At 35.7% G+C, this 20,264-nt stretch overlaps 4 protein-coding genes across 9 annotated transcripts; all 4 read right to left on the bottom strand.

Moving 5' to 3' along the window:
* Positions 1-391: 391 nt before the first annotated feature.
* Positions 392-3,405, bottom strand: LOC125213732 (LEAF RUST 10 DISEASE-RESISTANCE LOCUS RECEPTOR-LIKE PROTEIN KINASE-like 2.7). Its single transcript, XM_048114437.1, has 6 exons — positions 2,647-3,405; positions 2,503-2,535; positions 2,277-2,393; positions 2,105-2,188; positions 1,964-2,023; positions 392-1,669 (listed from the first exon to the last, which is right to left on the bottom strand). Exons 1-6 carry the CDS (start codon positions 3,353-3,355, stop codon positions 516-518), a joined length of 2,157 nt encoding a protein of 718 aa, XP_047970394.1. The 5' UTR covers positions 3,356-3,405; the 3' UTR covers positions 392-515.
* A 2,236-nt stretch (positions 3,406-5,641) lies between these two features.
* LOC125212622 (rust resistance kinase Lr10-like) lies at positions 5,642-9,128 on the bottom strand. 4 transcript variants are annotated; one of them, XM_048112836.1, is made up of 5 exons: positions 8,417-9,128; positions 8,276-8,323; positions 8,045-8,158; positions 7,891-7,941; positions 5,642-6,961 (listed from the first exon to the last, which is right to left on the bottom strand). In XM_048112836.1, exons 1-5 carry the CDS (start codon positions 8,850-8,852, stop codon positions 5,811-5,813), a joined length of 1,800 nt encoding a protein of 599 aa, XP_047968793.1. In that variant the 5' UTR covers positions 8,853-9,128; the 3' UTR covers positions 5,642-5,810. The 4 variants fall into 4 exon arrangements, with proteins under 4 accessions (XP_047968793.1, XP_047968791.1, XP_047968794.1 ...); XM_048112834.1 differs by having other exon boundaries at positions 8,276-9,128; XM_048112837.1 differs by having other exon boundaries at positions 5,642-6,805; positions 8,276-9,128.
* Positions 9,129-10,821: 1,693 nt separating this feature from the next.
* LOC125212635 (LEAF RUST 10 DISEASE-RESISTANCE LOCUS RECEPTOR-LIKE PROTEIN KINASE-like 2.1) lies at positions 10,822-13,999 on the bottom strand. 2 transcript variants are annotated; one of them, XM_048112851.1, is made up of 6 exons: positions 13,231-13,999; positions 13,121-13,153; positions 12,923-13,042; positions 12,760-12,843; positions 12,592-12,651; positions 10,822-12,164 (listed from the first exon to the last, which is right to left on the bottom strand). In XM_048112851.1, exons 1-6 carry the CDS (start codon positions 13,931-13,933, stop codon positions 10,987-10,989), a joined length of 2,178 nt encoding a protein of 725 aa, XP_047968808.1. In that variant the 5' UTR covers positions 13,934-13,999; the 3' UTR covers positions 10,822-10,986. The 2 variants fall into 2 exon arrangements, with proteins under 2 accessions (XP_047968808.1, XP_047968809.1); XM_048112852.1 differs by lacking the exon at positions 13,121-13,153 and having other exon boundaries at positions 12,923-13,021.
* Positions 14,000-15,241: 1,242 nt separating this feature from the next.
* On the bottom strand, positions 15,242-20,232 carry LOC125212700 (rust resistance kinase Lr10-like). Of its 2 annotated transcripts, XM_048112939.1 has the most exons (6): positions 19,479-20,231; positions 19,368-19,397; positions 19,132-19,242; positions 18,996-19,046; positions 16,581-16,602; positions 15,242-16,407 (listed from the first exon to the last, which is right to left on the bottom strand). In XM_048112939.1, exon 6 carries the CDS (start codon positions 16,340-16,342, stop codon positions 15,425-15,427), a length of 918 nt encoding a protein of 305 aa, XP_047968896.1. In that variant the 5' UTR covers positions 16,343-16,407; positions 16,581-16,602; positions 18,996-19,046; positions 19,132-19,242; positions 19,368-19,397; positions 19,479-20,231; the 3' UTR covers positions 15,242-15,424. The 2 variants fall into 2 exon arrangements, with proteins under 2 accessions (XP_047968896.1, XP_047968895.1); XM_048112938.1 differs by lacking the exon at positions 15,242-16,407 and having other exon boundaries at positions 16,438-16,602; positions 19,479-20,232.
* Positions 20,233-20,264: the final 32 nt, after the last annotated feature.

Here is a 20,264-nt window from a genome sequence, read left to right as displayed (position 1 = left end):
CATGCAAATATATAGCTCCAAACTTCTCTTAGTTGACTTTTATTTGAGATCTCATTTAGGATATCGAAAATGATCATATTTTAAACACTGATTCATAATAATAGAAGAAATTTTAATTTGTTAATTTGTTACACGTTTCAACCATACAATACTTACCATAGCTGTCATTATCACTAGCTTGGGATCTGATTATCTTGCTTTAATAGCTCTTGTGACTAAAAGTCCAACAGGGATCTGATTATTTCGCTTGCTTATGCATATTTCACAATATTATACGTACTGTAATTCATTTAATTAGTTAATCATTTTATGAGATTGATAATGCTATATGGAGTGCATTTATTGTATGGAGCCAGAGTTATATATGATGAAATCTGCTCTTTAATTTGCATTGGTTAGAAGCAAATGATTTATTATCACATATTACTAAGGAATCAAAAACAAAACTATGAGTACAGTACAGATACATGTAGAAGAAGAGATGGATGGATAACAGGAGATTGGGAAGAAGAGGTTCATGCAATAGAAATCTCAAAATTGTTGGCATTGTTATGATGGATCAAAGATACAGAATCAGTTTCATCTGTAGGCCAGCTCTCTTCCTCATATCCAGCAATTTGGGTTGATTGTGATGATGGAACCTCTGGAATCTGCAGGCGCTCCACATCACCTTCTAACATTTGCAACACTTGATTCATTGATGGACGATCATTTGGATTCATTTGTATGCACCATAACGCAACTATTGTCATCTTCCGAACATTATCATCCTCATCATTACTATTGTTTTCCTCCGCCTTTTCAATATTAATCTCCCTACCTTGCTTAATGTGGTCATATATCCAATATGGGAAATACTTTGTAGAATCATCTTTGTTTTCCCTCAACACTCTGTTTAAGCCCAACATTTCAATCAGCAACATCCCAAAACTATACACATCCACCTTGGAAGAGACTCCGCCAATACCTCGGTTGATAAGTTCTGGAGCAACATATCCTATAGTTCCTCTAGCGGCTGTTAACGTAACTACCTTCTTCTCTATGGAGTATAACTTGGCTAGCCCGAAATCAGATATTTTGGGGATGAAGTTCTGGTCGAGGAGTATGTTGTGAGGCTTGATGTCAAAATGAAGAATTTGGATATCACACCCTCGATGCAAATATTCAATTCCTTGAGCTATTCCAACGGCAATATCAAACTTTGTATTCCAATTTAAGTAATTCATTCTTTCTCGATTGAAGAGGTACTTTTCCAGAGAACCGCTGGGCATGAAATCAAAGATGAGTGCATGCTTGGAGCCTTCTGCACAATAGCCAACTAGTTGCACCACATTGACATGATGTACCCTTCCAATAGTTGTTATTTCATTTATAAAGTCTTGACCGTTCCCTCCTGATTTTCCCAGCATTTTGACTGCCACATGATGCCCACTTCGAAGTTTTCCTTTATAAACACTACCATAGCCTCCTTCACCTAGTTTTTCTTGAAAACCTCTTGTCATTCTCTTTATGTGTGAATATGAATATCTGATTGGTGAGAGTTTGTTATCACCCTGGAGGAAGGATTCTATAATGTTGTATTCGGACAAGCGCCTTCTTCGGAATTTGTATATCAAAAGCCACAACATGAAAGGGAAAATGATACCCCTTGATAGCAAGACGATCAAGTCTGTCATGTCATGAAATGAAATCATTAAATGCATACTATGCTTCCTCAATATTTGCACAAGCAAGAGGGGTAACACACACAAAAGTTGAATCAACTGCATACTATTATGTGTTCACTTTAAAATTTTAAGGTGTCTTCTATTATTCCATGTCTCATTTTATTTTTGTTGTTAAATGGATACCTCAACTTATTTTCTTCATATTTTATTGTAATTAATATATAGAAGGATGACCTTATTTCAAATTGGGCACATAAAGAGTGATGAAGGATAGAGAGGAGAAACTAAGAGCGCACCGATGGCGACAGCTACTTTAGCGAGCACTGGGTTCAATGGCGCGACATATGGGACTCTAACTGCAAGCACACCGAGTAGATGGTAAACAACAATATATTATATGCGTGAGTAAAAATACAAAATGCAAGGGTTGATGTTACGAGGATATATTAGACGAAATGCGAATCCATATATTCTACGGAATGTTGATCCATTGAGCACCGGGTTACTTATATGCTCGGGCCCTGCACACCGAGTAGATGATGGTAAGCAAACAAGAATATACTTACAGTACAAAAATAAAGACAACTGCGAAAATCAAAGGATTCTTACCGGTGTATATTATATATCTCAACAGCAATAGAATGTGAAGTACGAGTAGTGATACAGCGGCGAATCCACATATGGTAAATACAGGAGGGCTTACTGCTGCACACAACATACCTGCACCTGCAATTTATATTCTTCCCAAAATAAGTTGATTCAAATCAGAATTACTAAAGAACATAAAAATGAGGAGGAAATATGTTGTGAAGCATATCTAAAAGGAAGAGCTTACATGCTAGAAAGACCACAAGAATTGGGACAAGCCCTGCAGATATACATACAACACATGAGTAGAGAGTAGTAGTGATGAACACCATTTTCTAAAATATGGGAATGGTATATATGTGACTGAAAGAGTGCATCCTTTCATGCTTACGCCGAAGTAAAGAGACTTTAGATGTTCCACACCAGGGGCAGATGGTGAGTTCATATCCATACAAGAGGGACTCATGGATTTCTGAAAGCGAAACGTTGTTCAAATCCTTAAATTTATACGAGGATGTCATCACTATGAGATCTACTCCACAGGTGTATGGCAACTCTGAGACCTTCATGCGGCCGACTTTGACATAAGCATATCTGTGATGGGATGAGTTGGAGACACAATGAGTTGTGATATCTGTGAAAAGGGATGAATTGGTCAAGGGATTTGGGCAGCTTATTAAGTTTATAGGTAAGGAGTTATCATTTTCCAGGTAGGGAATAGGATTAGCACGATCATGGATGAAACTATAGGCATATATAGAAAAGGTGGGAAACGAGCAGATGTCGTCTTTGTTAATGGAAGCATCAACCACCCGGATGGTGGGCTCATCTCTGTAGCCAGTGTAGTTGATTGCTTTGACATAGTATTTGTGAGAATTAAGGGAGATGGAGGTTACATTATTTTCACATGCTAATTCATGTCTTCGGTCACCACACTTTTTGGGGTCGCTCTTGAGGCGGAAAGGGGATCTGATGCTGGGAAAGATGCCACAGGAAGAAGGAGTGCATTTGGCATCACAAGATTCAAACAAACTATGGAGTGAGAGAAATAGAATCAGCAAGAGAGATGAAGTGATGAGGTTTTCATCACTGGATATCATGGCTACTGGAACTAATCAATCTATGATTAACAAAACAAGGCAACAACTGATTTTGCAGCATCACCAACACCAGCATACATAGTCCACGAAAGACCAGTGTTGAGTGGTTTATTATGAGCCCACGACAACAAATCATTTTTTTGTTCTTGTACTCACCACATGTCGTATACTGATTAGTCCATCTTTGAAATAAAATTAAGTTTTGAATAGTATTAATTCTTATTTACTAGTACATAATTAATGAGCATCTTGGAAAAAATAATTCAATCACGACGGCTGATTTGCGTAGAAATTTAGAAAAAGCTCTAAGTCAATTTATTAGTATTGCGTATATCTTTCCTGTGGTTTCTAGATGAGGTCTATTAAATCTTGCTACAAACTTCTTGATGGGGTGCCTTAAGAAATTATTTATTTTATTACATCTGATTACTAGGAATAAAAAACACAACTTTTGATACTTACCATTATTATTGTGGCCTTCTTAATGTATTACAGTTGAGATAAACCTTGCAAATTATTATTGTTGAACTTGGTTTTATTCGAGAAATGGTTACATTTATGTCATTAAATTATTTTTCTTAATTCAGATGATTTTGAATTTGTGCTAAAATAGCTGTTATCATGTTGAAATTATTTCTACAGATGTTCTTTAGATTATATTTCATATTTTTCTGTCACTTCTGCTGTGGTGAAAGTGCTTAACTTTTTGGAGTTAATATAACTTGACATGTTCTGATGTATGTCTAAGAACCAACTACTTCTTCAAGAATTTATGCTTTATCAATAAGATTCTATCTGTTTACAGGTAAAGAAGTTGGCTGCATATGCTGCAATGCTTCCATTGATGAAGCCAGAAACTTTTTATCTCTGAGATTGAATAAAATTTCTTCTACTTTGTCTCTCCATTATCATCTCTCTCATCTATCTCTGTTTCTGGACTTGTTGGCATAATGCTGCAGAAGTAGATGTACTTTTCTAATTCACTATCAGATTTTGATGAATGATTTTTGCTCAAGAGAACTGATTTATTGATTACATCTGTTTGTTAAGCGTTAACGATTCAAAAACACAACTATTAGTACAGAACTAACACATTTAGAAGAAGAGATAGGTGAAGAAAGGAAGACTCTGAAGTAGAGGTTCACTTCATGCAGTAGTAATCTCAAAGTTGTATCAGCGATCTTTTAATCAGACAGAAACTAGAAATAAAATGAAGTAAATAATATAACTAAACCTACTTACAGTAAAAAAATGCAGAAGTAAGTTATGCTAGGTCTGTTTTCTGTTTTACTAATAATTTTTTGCAAATAATCCAGTAATTACCTGCCTTAGTCAAACACAATCTGCCTTAGTAAAACTGATATAACTGTTTGAGCCAGTTTAATGTAGATCAATTCAAAACATATATTCACATTTCGAATTCGTTTGATGAAATTGTTCTCTAGCTATCTAGTCATTTCCTCCCTTTTGCAGGTGTGCGGGTGCTGGGCATTTGAGAGATGATATTCTATACTACAGAAAGGAACTCGAAAGGCTTTCAAATGACAATGATGAACATCGAGCATACCTTGTTGATATGGGTATTAAAGCTCTAAGGTTGGTTTCCGGTTTTGCTATGTGTAGGTACCATCACATATCGATCTTTTACAAAATTCCATTTGCAACAGGTTTTTTTATCCAAGATATGATGTTCTTGTAGCTTATGATCTGATTTTGCGTGTGTGCATCGCAGGCAATACTTCTTCCTGATCACGTTTAGATCCTATCTGTACAGCACTTCAGCCAGTGAGATGAAATTCACTACTTGGATGGATGCGAGGCCTGAACTTGGCCATCTTTCTAATAATCTAAGAATCGTTAGATGATTACATATAGTGTAGAAATTAGGTATAGGGAAAGCTCTCCTTTGCTTAAATAAATAATGAGAAGTTGAGAAATGAAGAATGCATGAGAAGGTTTGTGTTAAAATGACAATACTTAAGTAAAACCATACCACCAATCTTAGCCAATCATTTGTACACATGGATGAATAATCAGTTGTCATGTGGCAATCATAAAAATTGCTCAAGGGTAAATTTTCACGGACTGCAACATCCAATATGCTAGACTGCAATTTTTTCCGCCTGCAATATCCAATAGATTGCAGTCTAGTGTATTGGATATTGCAGTCTAGCGTTTATAATATTGCAGTCTAGCGTGGTGTCACAGTGTCATTTTAAGAGTGTTGTCATTTTAACGCACCCCTGCATGAGAAATCATACACTTGAATTTTAATGGCCTCGCATATTTGTTCAAACATTATATTTTGTCATTTATATTTGAGAATGGATGTGGATCATTTTGCCCCCTATAAAAACTCATCTTGCAATACAATACTATTATAAATCGGCAACAGATAATACAAACCTCACGCAGAAGATATGGATGGAGGAAGGAAGGATTGGGAAGAAGAGGTTCATGCGATAGTAATCTCAAAGCTGCTGGCGTTGTCATGATGGAGCAATGATGCAGAATCAGTTGCATCTGTGAGCCAGCTGCCATCTTCCCCATTTCCTGCAACTTGGGTTGATTGTGATGATCGAACCTCTGGAATTTGCAGTCGTTTGACATTGGCTTCTAACATTTGCAATACTTGATTCATTGAAGGACGATCATCGGGGCTCATCAGTATGCACCATAACGCAACTATTGTCATCTTTCGAACATTCTCATTCTCATCATTATTAATGTTTTCCTCCGCAAATTCAATCTCTTTGCCTTGTTTGATGTGGTCATATATCCAATTTGGGAAATACTTTGTTGAATCATCACTATTTTTCCTCAACTCTCTGTTTAAGCCCACCATTTCCATCAACAGCATCCCGAAACTATACACATCCGCCTTGAAAGAGACTACGCCAATACCTCGGTGGATGAGTTCTGGAGCAACATACCCTATGGTTCCTCTAGCGGCCGTTAATGTCACTGCCTCCTTCTCTACGGAGCATGACTTTGCTAACCCGAAATCACATATTTTGGGAGTGAAGTTATCGTCAAGGAGTATGTTATGAGGCTTGATGTCAAAATGAAGAATCTGGATGTCACACCCCCGATGCAAATAATCAATTCCTCGAGCTATTCCAACAGCAATGTCAAACTTTGTATCCCAATTTAAGGAATTCATTTTTTCTCGATTGAAGAGGTATTTTTCAAGAGAACCATTGGGCATGAAATCAAAGATGAGGGCACGCTTGGAACCTTGTGCACAATAGCCAACTAGTTGTACCACATTGATATGATGTACCCTTCCAATAGTTGCTATTTCATTCATAAAGTCTTGTCCATTTCCTCCTGATTTTCCCAACATTTTGACTGCTACATGATGCCCACTTCGAAGTTTTCCTTTGTAAACACAACCATAGCCTCCTTCGCCTAGTTTTTCTTGAAAACCTCTTGTCATTCTCTTTATGTCTGAATATGAATATCTGATTGGTATTAGTTTGTTGTCACTTTGGAGAAATAATTCTATTGTTTTGTATTCGGACAAATGCCTTTTTTGACATTTGTAGATCAAAAGCCACAACACCACAAAAAAGATGACGACCCTTGGTAAAAAGATGATGAAGGCTGTCATGAGAGTTACATAAAAAAATTATTAAATGTCTATTATGGCACAATATTTGAAAAGGCAAAATGTACAATGCAAAATCTTGATGTGCATTGTTAGATGCATGTATAAATTTAATTTCCATTTTCTATATGATGTAGTAACTGACGTCGTTTAGTGCAATTATGTTATTTACAAAAATACTTTTGACAATAGCAGTAGCACCTGACATGCCATATCACGATTATTAGAGCAGAAGAGTGGCGTAAAACAATTTTGATGGTTTGAAATTTAAATAAATTTTTCTTATATCCTGACAACATTAATAAATGCTTGATTTACTTTCATCATTCACTCGTTCTAAATTTCTAATCAAAATGGAAAAATATGATTTTGGAGATCTTCCAAAGTCGATTCCTTGCATGCTTTGGAATATTTCTTCGCAAGTTGTAATATGGAGCAATACCTATTCTGTCCCAATTTATGTTTAGAACTGTCTCGAGAAATATGTTACTACTATATTTATTTTGAAAATAGTTAAACTTAATTCAACAATTTTTTCTTTTATGACTATTATTCTAGTTACGTAGTATAATATATTCAATTACTTTACTAAATACTCCCTCCGTCCCATTAAAAATGCAACGTTTTCCTTTTTTGGTTGTCCCATTAAAAATGAAACGTTTCCTTAAATGGAAACAACTCTATCTCTACTTTTTCATCTCTCTTACTTTACTCTCTCTTCATTAACTCACAAAACAACACTACATAAAATCCCGTGCCGATTCTCAAATGTTGCATTTTAAGTGGGACGGAGGGAGTATATACTACTACAAAACTTGTTAAAATTTTGTGTCATCAAATAAGTTGTACGTATGCATGTGAAGCTGGGAGTATAAATTTAAAAATGCAACTTGACTAGTGAGGAGAGAAAAAATTAAAAGCGCACCTATGACTAAAAGTGATAGTTCAGTGAGCATCGAGAAAGTTCGTTCGGACTCTGCAAGCACACCGATGAGTAGATGCTTAGTACTCCACAAGAATGTGAGTGTATGAATAAAAATAGAGATAATAATACACTGAAAGAATGCAAGGATTCTTACGGGGGTTGTCTGTTATAATGAACAATAAACCTATAGTCAGATATAAGTGTAGTGACACAGCGCCGAATCCACAGAGGGTGAATACAGGAGGGCTTACCACTGCACACAACAAACCTGCAAGTTGAAGCTATCAGAATCTCAGCCAGAGTCCTCTGCTTTGATATAAGATTTTTTAAAATTGATTAAGAAAACAAAAATGTAAAATGAGATCAAATGAAGAGCAGAGCTTACCTGCAACTGCAACGACCTCAACCACAATTAGTATTGTGGTTAACAATCCTATACAAACAACACAAGAGTAGTAGTATTGGTAATGAGCAACATTTTCCAGCATTACGTACCAAAATATAGGAATTAATAGTGCATCCTTACCCAAATTTAAGTATTTATACAAAACGCAGAATTCAAATCCATACAAGAGGGACTCATGGATTTCTGAAAGCGAAACATTGTTCAAATCCTTGAAATTATACCAGGATGTCATCGCTATGAGGTCTACTCCACAGGTGTATGGAACCTCTGAGGCATTCATGTGGCCGACCTTGATATAAGCATATTTGTGATGTGATGAATTAGAGTCACAATGAGAAGTGACATCAGTAAAAATAGAAGAATTGGTCAAGGGATTTGGGCAGCTTATCAAGTTAATAGGGAAGGCTTTATCATCATACGGATCGCTAGAAGTACCACTCAGGATTCGGTAAGGAAGACGATTAGGAGCATAACGGGTGAAGTTAAAGGCATATAAGGAGTAGGAGGGAAACGAGCATATGTCGTCATTACTTATGGAAGCATCAACCAGCCTCATGGTGGGATAGTCATAGTAGCCAGTGTAGTTGATTGCTTTGACATAGTATTTGTGAGAATTAAGGGAGATGGAGGTTACATTATTTTCACATGCTAATTCATGTCTTCGGTCACCACACTTTTTGGGGTCGCCCTTGAGGCGGAAAGGGGAGCTGATATTGTGAATGATGCCACAGGAAGAAGGAGTGCATTTGGCATCACAAGTTTCAAACAAACTATGGAGTGAGAGAAATAGAATCAAGAAGAGAGATGAAGTGATGAGGTTTTGATGAGTTGAGATCATGGAATTAATCAATGGATGTTTAACAAAACCACACAAGGAATGATTTTGGGTACACACCCTCACAATTCACTACTTAATATATATGGACATAATTCAGTCTTGAAACCAGACGCCAGGCATGACTTTGAGCAATTGATTTGATTTTGCATTAAAAGCGGTAGCCCCACCAGGCCACCGCAACAGATCGTGTTTAAAATGCATAAAAGGGATTCTTATAAAAATACTTGTAATATCCACATTGTGAAATACTCCTAATGAATTACATCCAAATAATTTGGTGTTGAAGAACCTGCATTAATGAATTTACATCCATATATACTGCTTTGTAGTACAACATTATAATTATCAATTTCTTAATTCTTAGTCTCTTATACTTATGTCACATGGACAATGTCATAATGATGTACTGCCTTAATTCTTTGGTTTAATATTATTTATATAGTTACAAGTGCAAACTTTGTTTCACAATGATTTTCTCAATTTCATACTCCATCCGTCCACAAAAAATAGGGCATTTTGTGAATGACATGTGTTTTAATGTAGAATTGGTAAAGTAAGAGAGAGAAGGGAAAAATGTAAGAGAGAAACAGTGTTAGTGGAATGTAGAGTCTATATTATTAGTAAGAAAGAAGGGAAAAAAGTAAGAAAGAATTTGTTGAAAATTTTCCTTTTTTGAATGTGCCGTATTTTTCGTAGACAATAAAAAATGACAATTATGCCCTATTTTTGATGGATGGAGGGAGTATATAGTTACCATGCACCTAGCTAATCTATCCACTAAAGGGTGGTGATATTTATTATTGTATAGGAAGGTAACTAGATATTCTTAAGCAATGATTGAGATTTATGAGGTGCAGCAAAGACTTATACAAAATGTAGAGCAACTTGCGAAAAGGGACAATTTGAGTAATGACTTTGCTATGAATGGGGATAAGGTTGAGACGAAGTCGTAGAAGACCCATTCAATGGCAGAGAGATTCTTTTTTTTTTTTGACTTAGTATTTGTGAGAGTCAAGGGAGATGAAGGTCACATTATTTTCACATGCTAATGCATGTCTTCGATCACCACACTTCTGGGGTCGCCCTTGGGTGGAAAAGGTAGCTGATGCTGGGAAAGATGCCACATGAAGAAGGAGTGCATTCAGCATCACAAGATTGAAACAAACTATGGAGTGAGAGAAGCAGAATTAAGAAGAGAGATGAAGTGATGAGGTTTTGATCACTGGCTATCATGGCTAGCTAATGGAACTAATCAAAATATCAAATGATGATTAACAAAACAAGACAACAACTGAATATAGTTCAATAGAGCCGGATAATATCTTTGCATATATCAAGCTTTAGAAAATGAACTTATTTGATTAACAATAGAACAAAGGATCAACAAAGAAAGAATGCATTTCTTTATATCTGTCACTCCAGCTGTGGTGAGAGAGTGCTTAACTTTTTGGAGTTAATATAACTTGACATTTTATGATGTAAGTTTAAGAACCAACTACTACTTCAAGAATTTATGCTTTATCAATAATCTTCTATCTGTTTACAGGTAAAGAAGTTGGCTGTGCATGCTGCAAATACAGTCATTGATGAAGCCAGAAACTTTTTACTTTTGAGATTGAATAAAATTTAATCTCTCTCATTTATCTTTGTTGCTGGACTAGTTGGCATAATGCTGCAGAAGTTGATGTACTTGCCAAATTCACTATTGAATTTTTGATGCACAAAAGAACTGATTAATTGATTACATAGATCTGTTTGTTCACGATTCAAAAACACAACTATAAGTATAGAACTAACACATGTAGACGAAGAGAAAGGTGAAGAAAGGAAGACTGGGAACTAGAGGTTCACTTCATGCAATAGTAATCTCAATGTTGCCGGCATTGTTATGATGGAGCAATGATACAGAATCAGTTGCATCTGTAAGCCAACTCTCTTCCTCACTTCCAGCAATTTGTGTTGATTGTGATGATGAAATTTGGGTTGATTGTAATGATGGAACCTCTGGAATCTGCAACCGGTCAACATCACCTTCTAACATTTGCAACACTTGATTCATTGATGGACGATCATCTGGATTCATTTGTATACACCATAACGCAACTATTGTTATCTTCCGAACCCTCTCATTCTCATCATTACCACTGTTCTCCTCCACCCTTTCAATTTCAATCTCCCTGCCTTGCTTAATGTGGTCATATATCCAATTTGGGAAATACTTTGTAGAATCATCTTTGTTTTCCTTCATCACTCTGTTTAAGCCGACCATTTCCATCAGCAGCATCCCAAAACTATACACATCCGCCTTGGAAGAGACTCCGCCTATACCCCGGTTGATTAGTTCTGGAGCAACATATCCTATGGTTCCTCTAGCGGCCGTTAACGTAACTACCTTCTTCTCTGCAGAGTATAACTTGGCTAGCCCGAAATCAGATATTTTGGGGATGAAGTTCTGATCGAGGAGAATGTTGTGAGGCTTGATGTCAAAATGAAGAATTTGGATATCACACCCTCGATGCAAATATTCAATTCCTTGAGCTATTCCAACGGCAATATCGAACTTTGTATTCCAGTTTAAGTAATTCATCTTTTCTCGATTGAAGAGGTACTTTTCAAGAGAACCATTGGGCATGAAATCAAAGACGAGGCCACGCTTGGAGCCTTGAGCACAATATCCAATAAGTTGCACCACATTAACGTGATGTACCCTTCCAATAGTTGATATTTCATTTATAAAGTCTTGCCCATTTCCTCCCGATTTTCCAAGCATTTTGACTGCTACATGATGTCCACTTCGAAGCTTTCCTTTGTAAACACAACCATAGCCTCCTTCACCTAGTTTTTCTTGAAAACCTCTTGTCATTCTCTTTATATCCGAATATGAATATCTGATTGGTGAGAGTTTATTATCACTCTGCAGGAATGATTCTATAGCGTTATATTCGGACAAATGTCTTCTTCGGAATTTGTAGATCAAAAGCCACAACACAAAAGGAAAAATGATAATCCTCAATAGCGAGACGATCAAGCCTGTCATGAAATCATCAAATGCATATTATAAGCTTCCTCAATATTTTGGTCAGTCCTATAAAAATAGTTAACTTCTATTTTGGTAACTTTGTCTCTTCTAACGTACTACAATAACTTTTACTTTCTGTTTCTCATGCTTAACTCATTATGTATGAAAACTCATGTCATCCCACATGTTTCTTTTTTCATGGGATAAAGGAAGTATAAAAGTATGACCTCGTTTCACTTTTTCCACTCACTAATGTTTACAATTGTGTCGAGCCAATCAGGGAATAAGGGAGTATGACTTGTGTTATTATTGTTATTTTTAAAAATAATTAAAAAATAATTAAAATTTGTGATTTTGTAGACTTTTGAAAGTGGATCCTATGCATGCTTAAGGAAGTGAAATAGTAAGTAGTGAGCAGAGCATAAATTAAGAGCGTACCGATGGCAACTGCTATTTCGGCGAGCAGTGGGTTCAATGGCGAGACATAAATAAGTTTAGCTGCAACCACACCAAGTAGATGGTATTGGTATTGGTATTGGTAAGCAAATTAAACGACAATATATATGTGTACTTAAAAATACAGAGTGCAAGGGTTCTTAATCTTACGTGAGTATAGTATATGGGTTGCTATTCGATATAGTATACTGAACGGTAATCCATAATCGAATGGGTCACTTCTTTGATTAGGCCCTGCACCTCGAGTTGCTAGACGGTAAGCAACAAGAATTTGGAGTATAACAACCATGAAAATACAGAGGATTAATCTTACCGGTATTTGCTATTTTATAGATCAATAGCAATACAATATGAAATAAGAGTAGTGATACAGCGCCTAATCCACATATGCTGAATACAGGAGGGTTTACTACTGCACAAAACATACCTACACCTGCAATTTATGTTCTTCCAAAATAATTAGTTGATTCACATCAGAAATTACTATAGAAAATAAAATTGAGGATCTTACATGATAGAATGACCACAAGGATTGGGAGAAGCTCTGCAGATATGATATACATACAACACATGAGTAGTAGTAGTGATCAATCACAACCATTTCCTAAAATATATGCATACCCCGAAATAACGAGACTTCGGACGTTCCACACGCGGGGCAGATGGTGAGTTCAAATCCATACAAGAGGGACTCATGGATTTCTGAAAGCGAAACATTCTTCAAATCCTTAAATTTATGCCAGGATGTCATCGCTACGGAGTCTAATTTACAAGTGTATGGCATCTCTGAGGCCATCATATTGCCGACTTTGATATAAGCATAACTGTGATGTTGGGATGAGTTAGAGACACAATGAGTAGTTATATCAGTAAAAATGGATGAATTCCTCAATGGATTTGGGCAGCTTATCAAGTTTATAGGCAGGGGATTAATCGGGAATAGGTAGGGAAGACTATTAGGATTATCAAAGGTGAAGTCATAGGCAGATAAGGAGTAGGTGGGAAACGAGCAGATGTCGTCGTTGTTTATGGAAGCATCAACCAGCCTCATGGTGTAGTCATCATTGTTGGTGTAGTTGAATGTTTGGACATAGTATTTGTGAGAGTTAAGGGAGATGGAGGTCACATTATTTTCACATGATAATTCAAATCTTGGATCACCGCAATTCTTGGGGTCGCCCTTGAGGCGGAAAGGGAAGCTGATGTTGGGAATGATTCCGCACGAAGAAGAAGTGCATATGGCGTCACAAGATTCAAACAAACTATGGACTGAAAGAATCAAGAAGAGAGATAAAGTGATGAGGCTTTGATCACTTGATATCATGGCTAATGGAGCTAATAATCAATCTATGTTTAACAAAACATGACAACTGATTTTGCAGCATCACCAACACCAACACCAACATACATTTATAGTCTAATAGATATAGTTTGGAGGAGATATGATTTGGGTGGACATGTTTAAAGTCTTTAAAGAAGACTGGTGTTGAGTGTTGAACAGAATACGTGTCGTGTACTAATGATTAGTCTCATCTTCCAAATAAAATTCAAGTTTTGAATATTAGAAATTTAGGAAAAGGCTAATTAATTTTGTTATTTGATTATTTCGTTATATATTTCCTGTGGTTTCTTAGGAACAATTTTCAAGTGCCAAATCCAACCCCATATCAACATTGTCCAATAAGGTCTAACCCAAATTCAACCCAAAATGATCGGATTCCTCTTGAATGATGATATATTGGCTTAATTCTTGTGTTTGTTTCACAATGACTTTCCCAATTTATACCATGCAACCTAGTTCATTAAAATATCAACGACTAAGGGCCTACCCAAGTTTTAGCAAAATTAAAGGATGGTGATATTTATGATCGTATGGGAAGGTAGCTAGCTATTCTTAAGTAAAGATCTGAGTTATGAGGTCCAGCAAAGACTTTGACAAAATGCAGAGCAACTTGCGCAAATGGACAATTTTAGTAGTCTTGTTCTCAACTAGATTTCAGTAATGACTTTGATACACTGGCGGACCCAGTAAAGGAGAGGGGAGGGCTTGAGCCCCTACCAAAAAGGAATATTTTGGTCTTTTATACTTCTATTTTTTTGAAATTTTCGTAAAATTATTGAAAACTGATTGATTAAAGGGGCTGAAATTACTTGAAAATTGAAAAATTGCAGAGGAAAACTAAGAACTATGGCAGACGGCGACTACAGGATGAAGAAGACTAAATTCTTTATTTTAAAACATGACTAATAGTATAGTATTACTCCCTCGGTCCAATAGGAATAGATCAATTTAGTGAAATGAGTTAGTGAAAAATGAGATGTTCCTGCCATTTATAGTAAAAGTGAATCGGGACTCCTAATGGCAAACGGACTAAATTGGTAAATCGGGAATCCTAATACGGACGGAAGGGGTACGTTTTTTGTAGTGTAAGTTGTCACATATCGAGCTTTTGCGAAAAAGAAAATCGAACAAAATCTAAAATTAGACATGTCCTTTAGTCACAAATAAATATGGGAAACGGGCCAATTTGACTAGACTTGCCCATTTCCTCTTAATTTTTTCTTACAAGGATGGGTGGCCTTAGATATTGAAACTAATTAAGGATTGGCCACCTGCAAATGATATTAAATCTTGCTACAAAACTTCCTCATGGATTGCCTGAACACAAATTACTTATTCATACATCTGAATATTAACGAATCGAAAACACAACTATCAGTTTACTTTCTACTTAATAAATATTAATGTTCATAACTAATACATGTAGAAGAAGAGATAGGTGAAGAAAGGAAGACTGGGAAGTAGATGTTCACTTCATGCAATAGTAATCTCAAAGTTGATGGCATTGTTATGATGGAGCAATGATACAGAATCAGTTGCATCTGTAAGCCAACTCTCTTCCTCATTTCCAGCAATTTGTGTTGATTGTGATGATGAAATTTGGGTTGATTGTGATGATGGAACCTCTGGAATCTGCAGACACTCCACATCACCTTCTAACATTTGCAACACTTTATTCATTGATGGACGATCATCCGGATTCATTTGTATACACCATAACGCAACTATTGTTATCTTCCGAACCTTCTCATTCTCATCATTACCACTGTTTTCCTCCACACTTTCAATTTCAATCTCCCTACCTTGCTTAATGCGGTCATATATCCAATTTGGGAAATACTTTGTAGAATCATCTTTGTTTCCCTTCATCATTCTGTTTAAGCCGACCATTTCCATCAGCAGCATCCCAAAACTATACACATCCGCCTTAGAAGAGACTCCGCCTATACCCCGGTTGATTAGTTCTGGAGCAACATATCCTATGGTTCCTCTAGCGGCTGTTAACGTAACTACCTTCTTCTCGGTGGAATACAACTTGGCTAGCCCGAAATCCGATATTTTGGGGATGAAGTTCTGGTCGAGGAGTATGTTGTGAGGCTTGATGTCAAAATGAAGAATCTGGATATCACACCCTTGATGCAAATATTCAATTCCTCGAGCTATTCCAACGGCAATATCAAACTTTGTATTCCAATTTAAGTAATTCATCATTTCTCGATTGAAGAGGTACTTTTCAAGAGAACCATTGGGCATGAAATCAAAGACGAGGCCACGCTTGGATCCTTGTGCACAATATCCAATAAGTTGCACCACATTGACATGATGTATCCTTCCAATAGTTGCTATTTCATTCATAAAGTCTTGTCCATTTCCTCCGGATTTTTCCAGCATTTTGACGGCTACATGTTGCCCACTTTGAAGCTTTCCTTTGTAAACACAACCATAGCCTCCTTCACCTAATTTTTCGCGAAAACCTCTTGTCATCCTCTTTATGTTTGAATATGAATATCAGATTGGTGAGAGTTTATTATCACTTTGGAGGAAGGATTCTATAGTGTTATATTCGGACAAATGCCTTCTTCGGAATTTGGAGATGAAAAGCCAGAATGCCAAAGGAAATAGGATAAACCTTGGTAAAAAGATGAGGAGGCCTGTCATGGAATAATTTACAGAAAATAAAAATAAAAATCATCAGAAATCTATTATGACATAATATTTGCAAAGGCAAAGGTAGGACCTAAATTTAAAAGTACTCACTTTTTTAAAAGTTAAAGGTACAACGCACTAAAATGTACTTGTAGGACATAGATATAAATTTAATAATATTTGTCAAAAATATAGTACTACAACACTTTAAATTTAAAGGTATTCACTTTATAAAAAATTTACAAACTTTAAGAAAAAATTAATTAAATACTCATTTCGTCCGTACTAATAGTCTTAATAGTGTGCAATATGTATTTTTAGATAAAATTGATAAAATAAAATTAATATGAAAAAAAATGTAATTAAAATATTATTAATGAAAAATAGAAAAAGCTTTCTAAACATATGACCAATTTTTCTTTTGATAGGTTCGAAAATATATATAATAACTATTTATCCGCAATTAGGAGTCTTGTTTGTCCATTTTAGTTCGTTCGCGAATAAATTTTTCGATTTATTTTTACAATAAATAGTATTAATATGTGTTTTATACACTCTACTAACTCATTTCACCTATATTTCATTTAAAATTAATACTCCCTCCGTCCCGGATAATTCGGATCACTTTGACCGTGGACAGGTTTTAAGAATTGTAATGAAAAGTGGGTTGAAAAAGTTAGTGGAATGTGGGTCTACCTTTATATATTAGTTTTATACTCCCTCCGTCCCGCTTTAGCAGTCCCATTGACTTTTCTGCACTCATTTTGTAAAAATGATAATAAATAGTAAAAGTGGAGAAATAATAAAGTAAAAAAGAGAATAATGTAGATAAGACTCTTATCTACATTATTCTCTTTTTTAATTTATTATTTCTCCACTTTTACTATTTATTATCGTTTTTACAAAACGAGTGCAGAAAAGTCAATGGGACTGCTAAAGCGGGACGGAGGGAGTAATAAAATGTGAGTATGAATGAGTTAGTGGAATATGGGGTCCACTACCAAAAATGGTAAAAGTGAAATGGGACAAATTATGTGGAACGGACTGAAATGGAAAATTGGGACGAATTATCAAGAATGGAGAAAGTATATACAAGTAAGATACATATTTCACTAATTTATTTTCATCCTTCTATTTAAAACTCGCACCAATAAAAAATGAGAGTATTTTGTAGCAAGTATGGATATAAAATACTCAATTTCTTTTTATATTGTCTCGACAAAGATGTGACTGTACTATACCTATTTTTGAAAAAAAAAATATTTGTCTCCACTGTTATTTTAATTATATATTATTTCTATCTTTATTAGACCAAATATAGAAATTATGGATTCCACTAACACTCATTTTTCCAGTGTTTTAAAAACCGGTTTGGACCGGCCGGTCGGACCAGTTCGGCCGCGAACCAGTGACTTCTCCGGTCCAATTTACCATATAAAACCGGTAGAGCATTGAACCGTTTTGGACCGGGTGAACTGGCCGGTTGGACCAGAAACCGGGAACTGGTTGAACCGGGTACCAAATTTTTTGATTTTTAAAAATGAATCAAAAATCAATTTAAAAAAAATTTACACTAAACTTTCATTTCATATTAACCCATACTTGTATTGGGCCTATGAATTTATAAAAACTAGCCTAAAGAATCATTTGTGTCTTTCTTTTATAGAAGTATTCCACAAGATTGTTCTTTCATTTTTCAATGTGGGATGAAAAGCTTATTTTATAGTCATTTTTTACAATCTTTTGTCTTAACTTTTTCAATGTGGGATGTAGTTTGTTTTGTTAATATGTACTACTTCATATTATATCAACTATCAACTATATACTAATTGTATATTTATAATTAAAAGCTATATACATATTTTATATCATAGTAACTAAAATTAATAAATCTTAATTAACTTTCAAATAAAGTTTTAATTACTAATGCTTAGATTGAAAATAAAATAACAAGAATATATAATGGGAGAAGTGTTCATAACATGAAAATTAATACATAGTATAATAAACATATGAATATGTATTTTTATATTACTAGTATTACTCGTTAAGAATTGGTATATATATACTTTATCTATACTTATTATCTCTATATTATTTAAAATTAAATTATATATTGCATTAATGCTTGTTTATTTATTAGATGTTTTGAAACCAAGTGTTTTATAATAAATATGTATTTAATTATATACTCATATATATATAAATGCTACAGTAAAACGGTTCGACCGATGGTTCGACCGGTTGGACCAGTTGAACCGTGAACCAGTAGCCTCGCCGGTTCGCTCGCCGGTCCGGTTTTAAAACATTGCATTTTTCTCATCTCTCCATTATTTTAGCAATTACACGTTGAAATTCGAGTCATTTACAAAGTGTAGAGCGTAAATTAAAAGCGCACCTATGACGAGTAACCATTGTTCACTAGGCATCGAGGAACCTTGGTCGGCCTCTGCAAGCACACCGAGTAGATGGATATATGAACGTATGAAAAAAATACAGACAATAATAGACTGAAAGATTGCAAGGATTCTTACCGGGGCTATGTATATGGATCAATAGAAATATAAGCAGATAAACGAGTAGTGATACAGTGCCGAATCCACAGACGAAGAACAAAGGAGGGCTTACCGCTGCGCACAACAAACCTGCAGCAAATTGAAGCCAACAGAATCTTAGAGTCCTCTGCTTTGGTTGATATAAGATTTTTTAAAATTGATTAAGAACACAATAATGAGGATGGTATATATATGAAATGAAGAGCAGAGCTTACCTGCAACGACCACAAGAATTATGACAAGCCCTGCAGATCATATGCATACAACACAAGAGTAGTAGTATTAGTAATGAGCACCATTATATAGGAATTATAGTGCACACTTACCCAATTTACTGGGTGTTTCACCATCACACCAGGGGCAGATGGTGAGTTCATATCCATACAAGAGGGACTCATGGATTTCTGAAAGCGAAACATTGTTCAAATCCTTGAAATTATGCCAGGATGTCATCGCTATGAGGTCTACTCCACAGGTGTATGGAACCTCTGAGGCCTTCATGTGGCCGACCTTGATATAAGCATATTTGTGATGATGGGATGAATAAGAGACACAACGAGTAGTGATATCTGTGAAAAGGGATGTATTTCTCAACGGATTTGGGCAGCTTATAAAGTTTATAGGTAAGGAGTTATCATTTTCCAGGTAGGGAATAGGATTAGGATGATCATGGATGAAGCTATGGGCATATATTGCAAAGGTGGGAAACGAGCAGATGTCGTCTTTGTTTATGGAAGCATCAACCACCCTGATGGTGGGCTCATCTCCGTAGCCAGTGTAGTTGATTGCTTTGACATAGTATTGGTGAGAATTAAGGGAGATGGAGGTCACATTATTTTCACAGGCTAACGCATATCTTCCGCACTTTTTGGGGTCAGTGTTGAGGCGGAAAGGGGAGCTGATATTGTGAATGATGCCACAAAAAGGAGTGCATTTGGCATCACAAGTTTCAAACAAACTATGGAGTGAGAGAAACAGAATCAAGAAGAGAGATGAAGTGATGAGGTTTTGATGGGTTGAGATCATGGTTGGAGGAATTAATCAGTTAGTGGTAATACATATTCTACTTTATATATACAGTACATGATTGAAGTCTTAAAAGCATAGGCCAA

Source organism: Salvia hispanica, chromosome 3 (assembly GCF_023119035.1).
Source record: "Salvia hispanica cultivar TCC Black 2014 chromosome 3, UniMelb_Shisp_WGS_1.0, whole genome shotgun sequence".
In the NCBI taxonomy this organism is placed as follows: Eukaryota; Viridiplantae; Streptophyta; class Magnoliopsida; order Lamiales; family Lamiaceae; genus Salvia; species Salvia hispanica.
The sequence above is the reverse complement of the archived record's forward strand: the minus strand, read 5'-3'. Positions and strand labels throughout refer to the sequence as shown.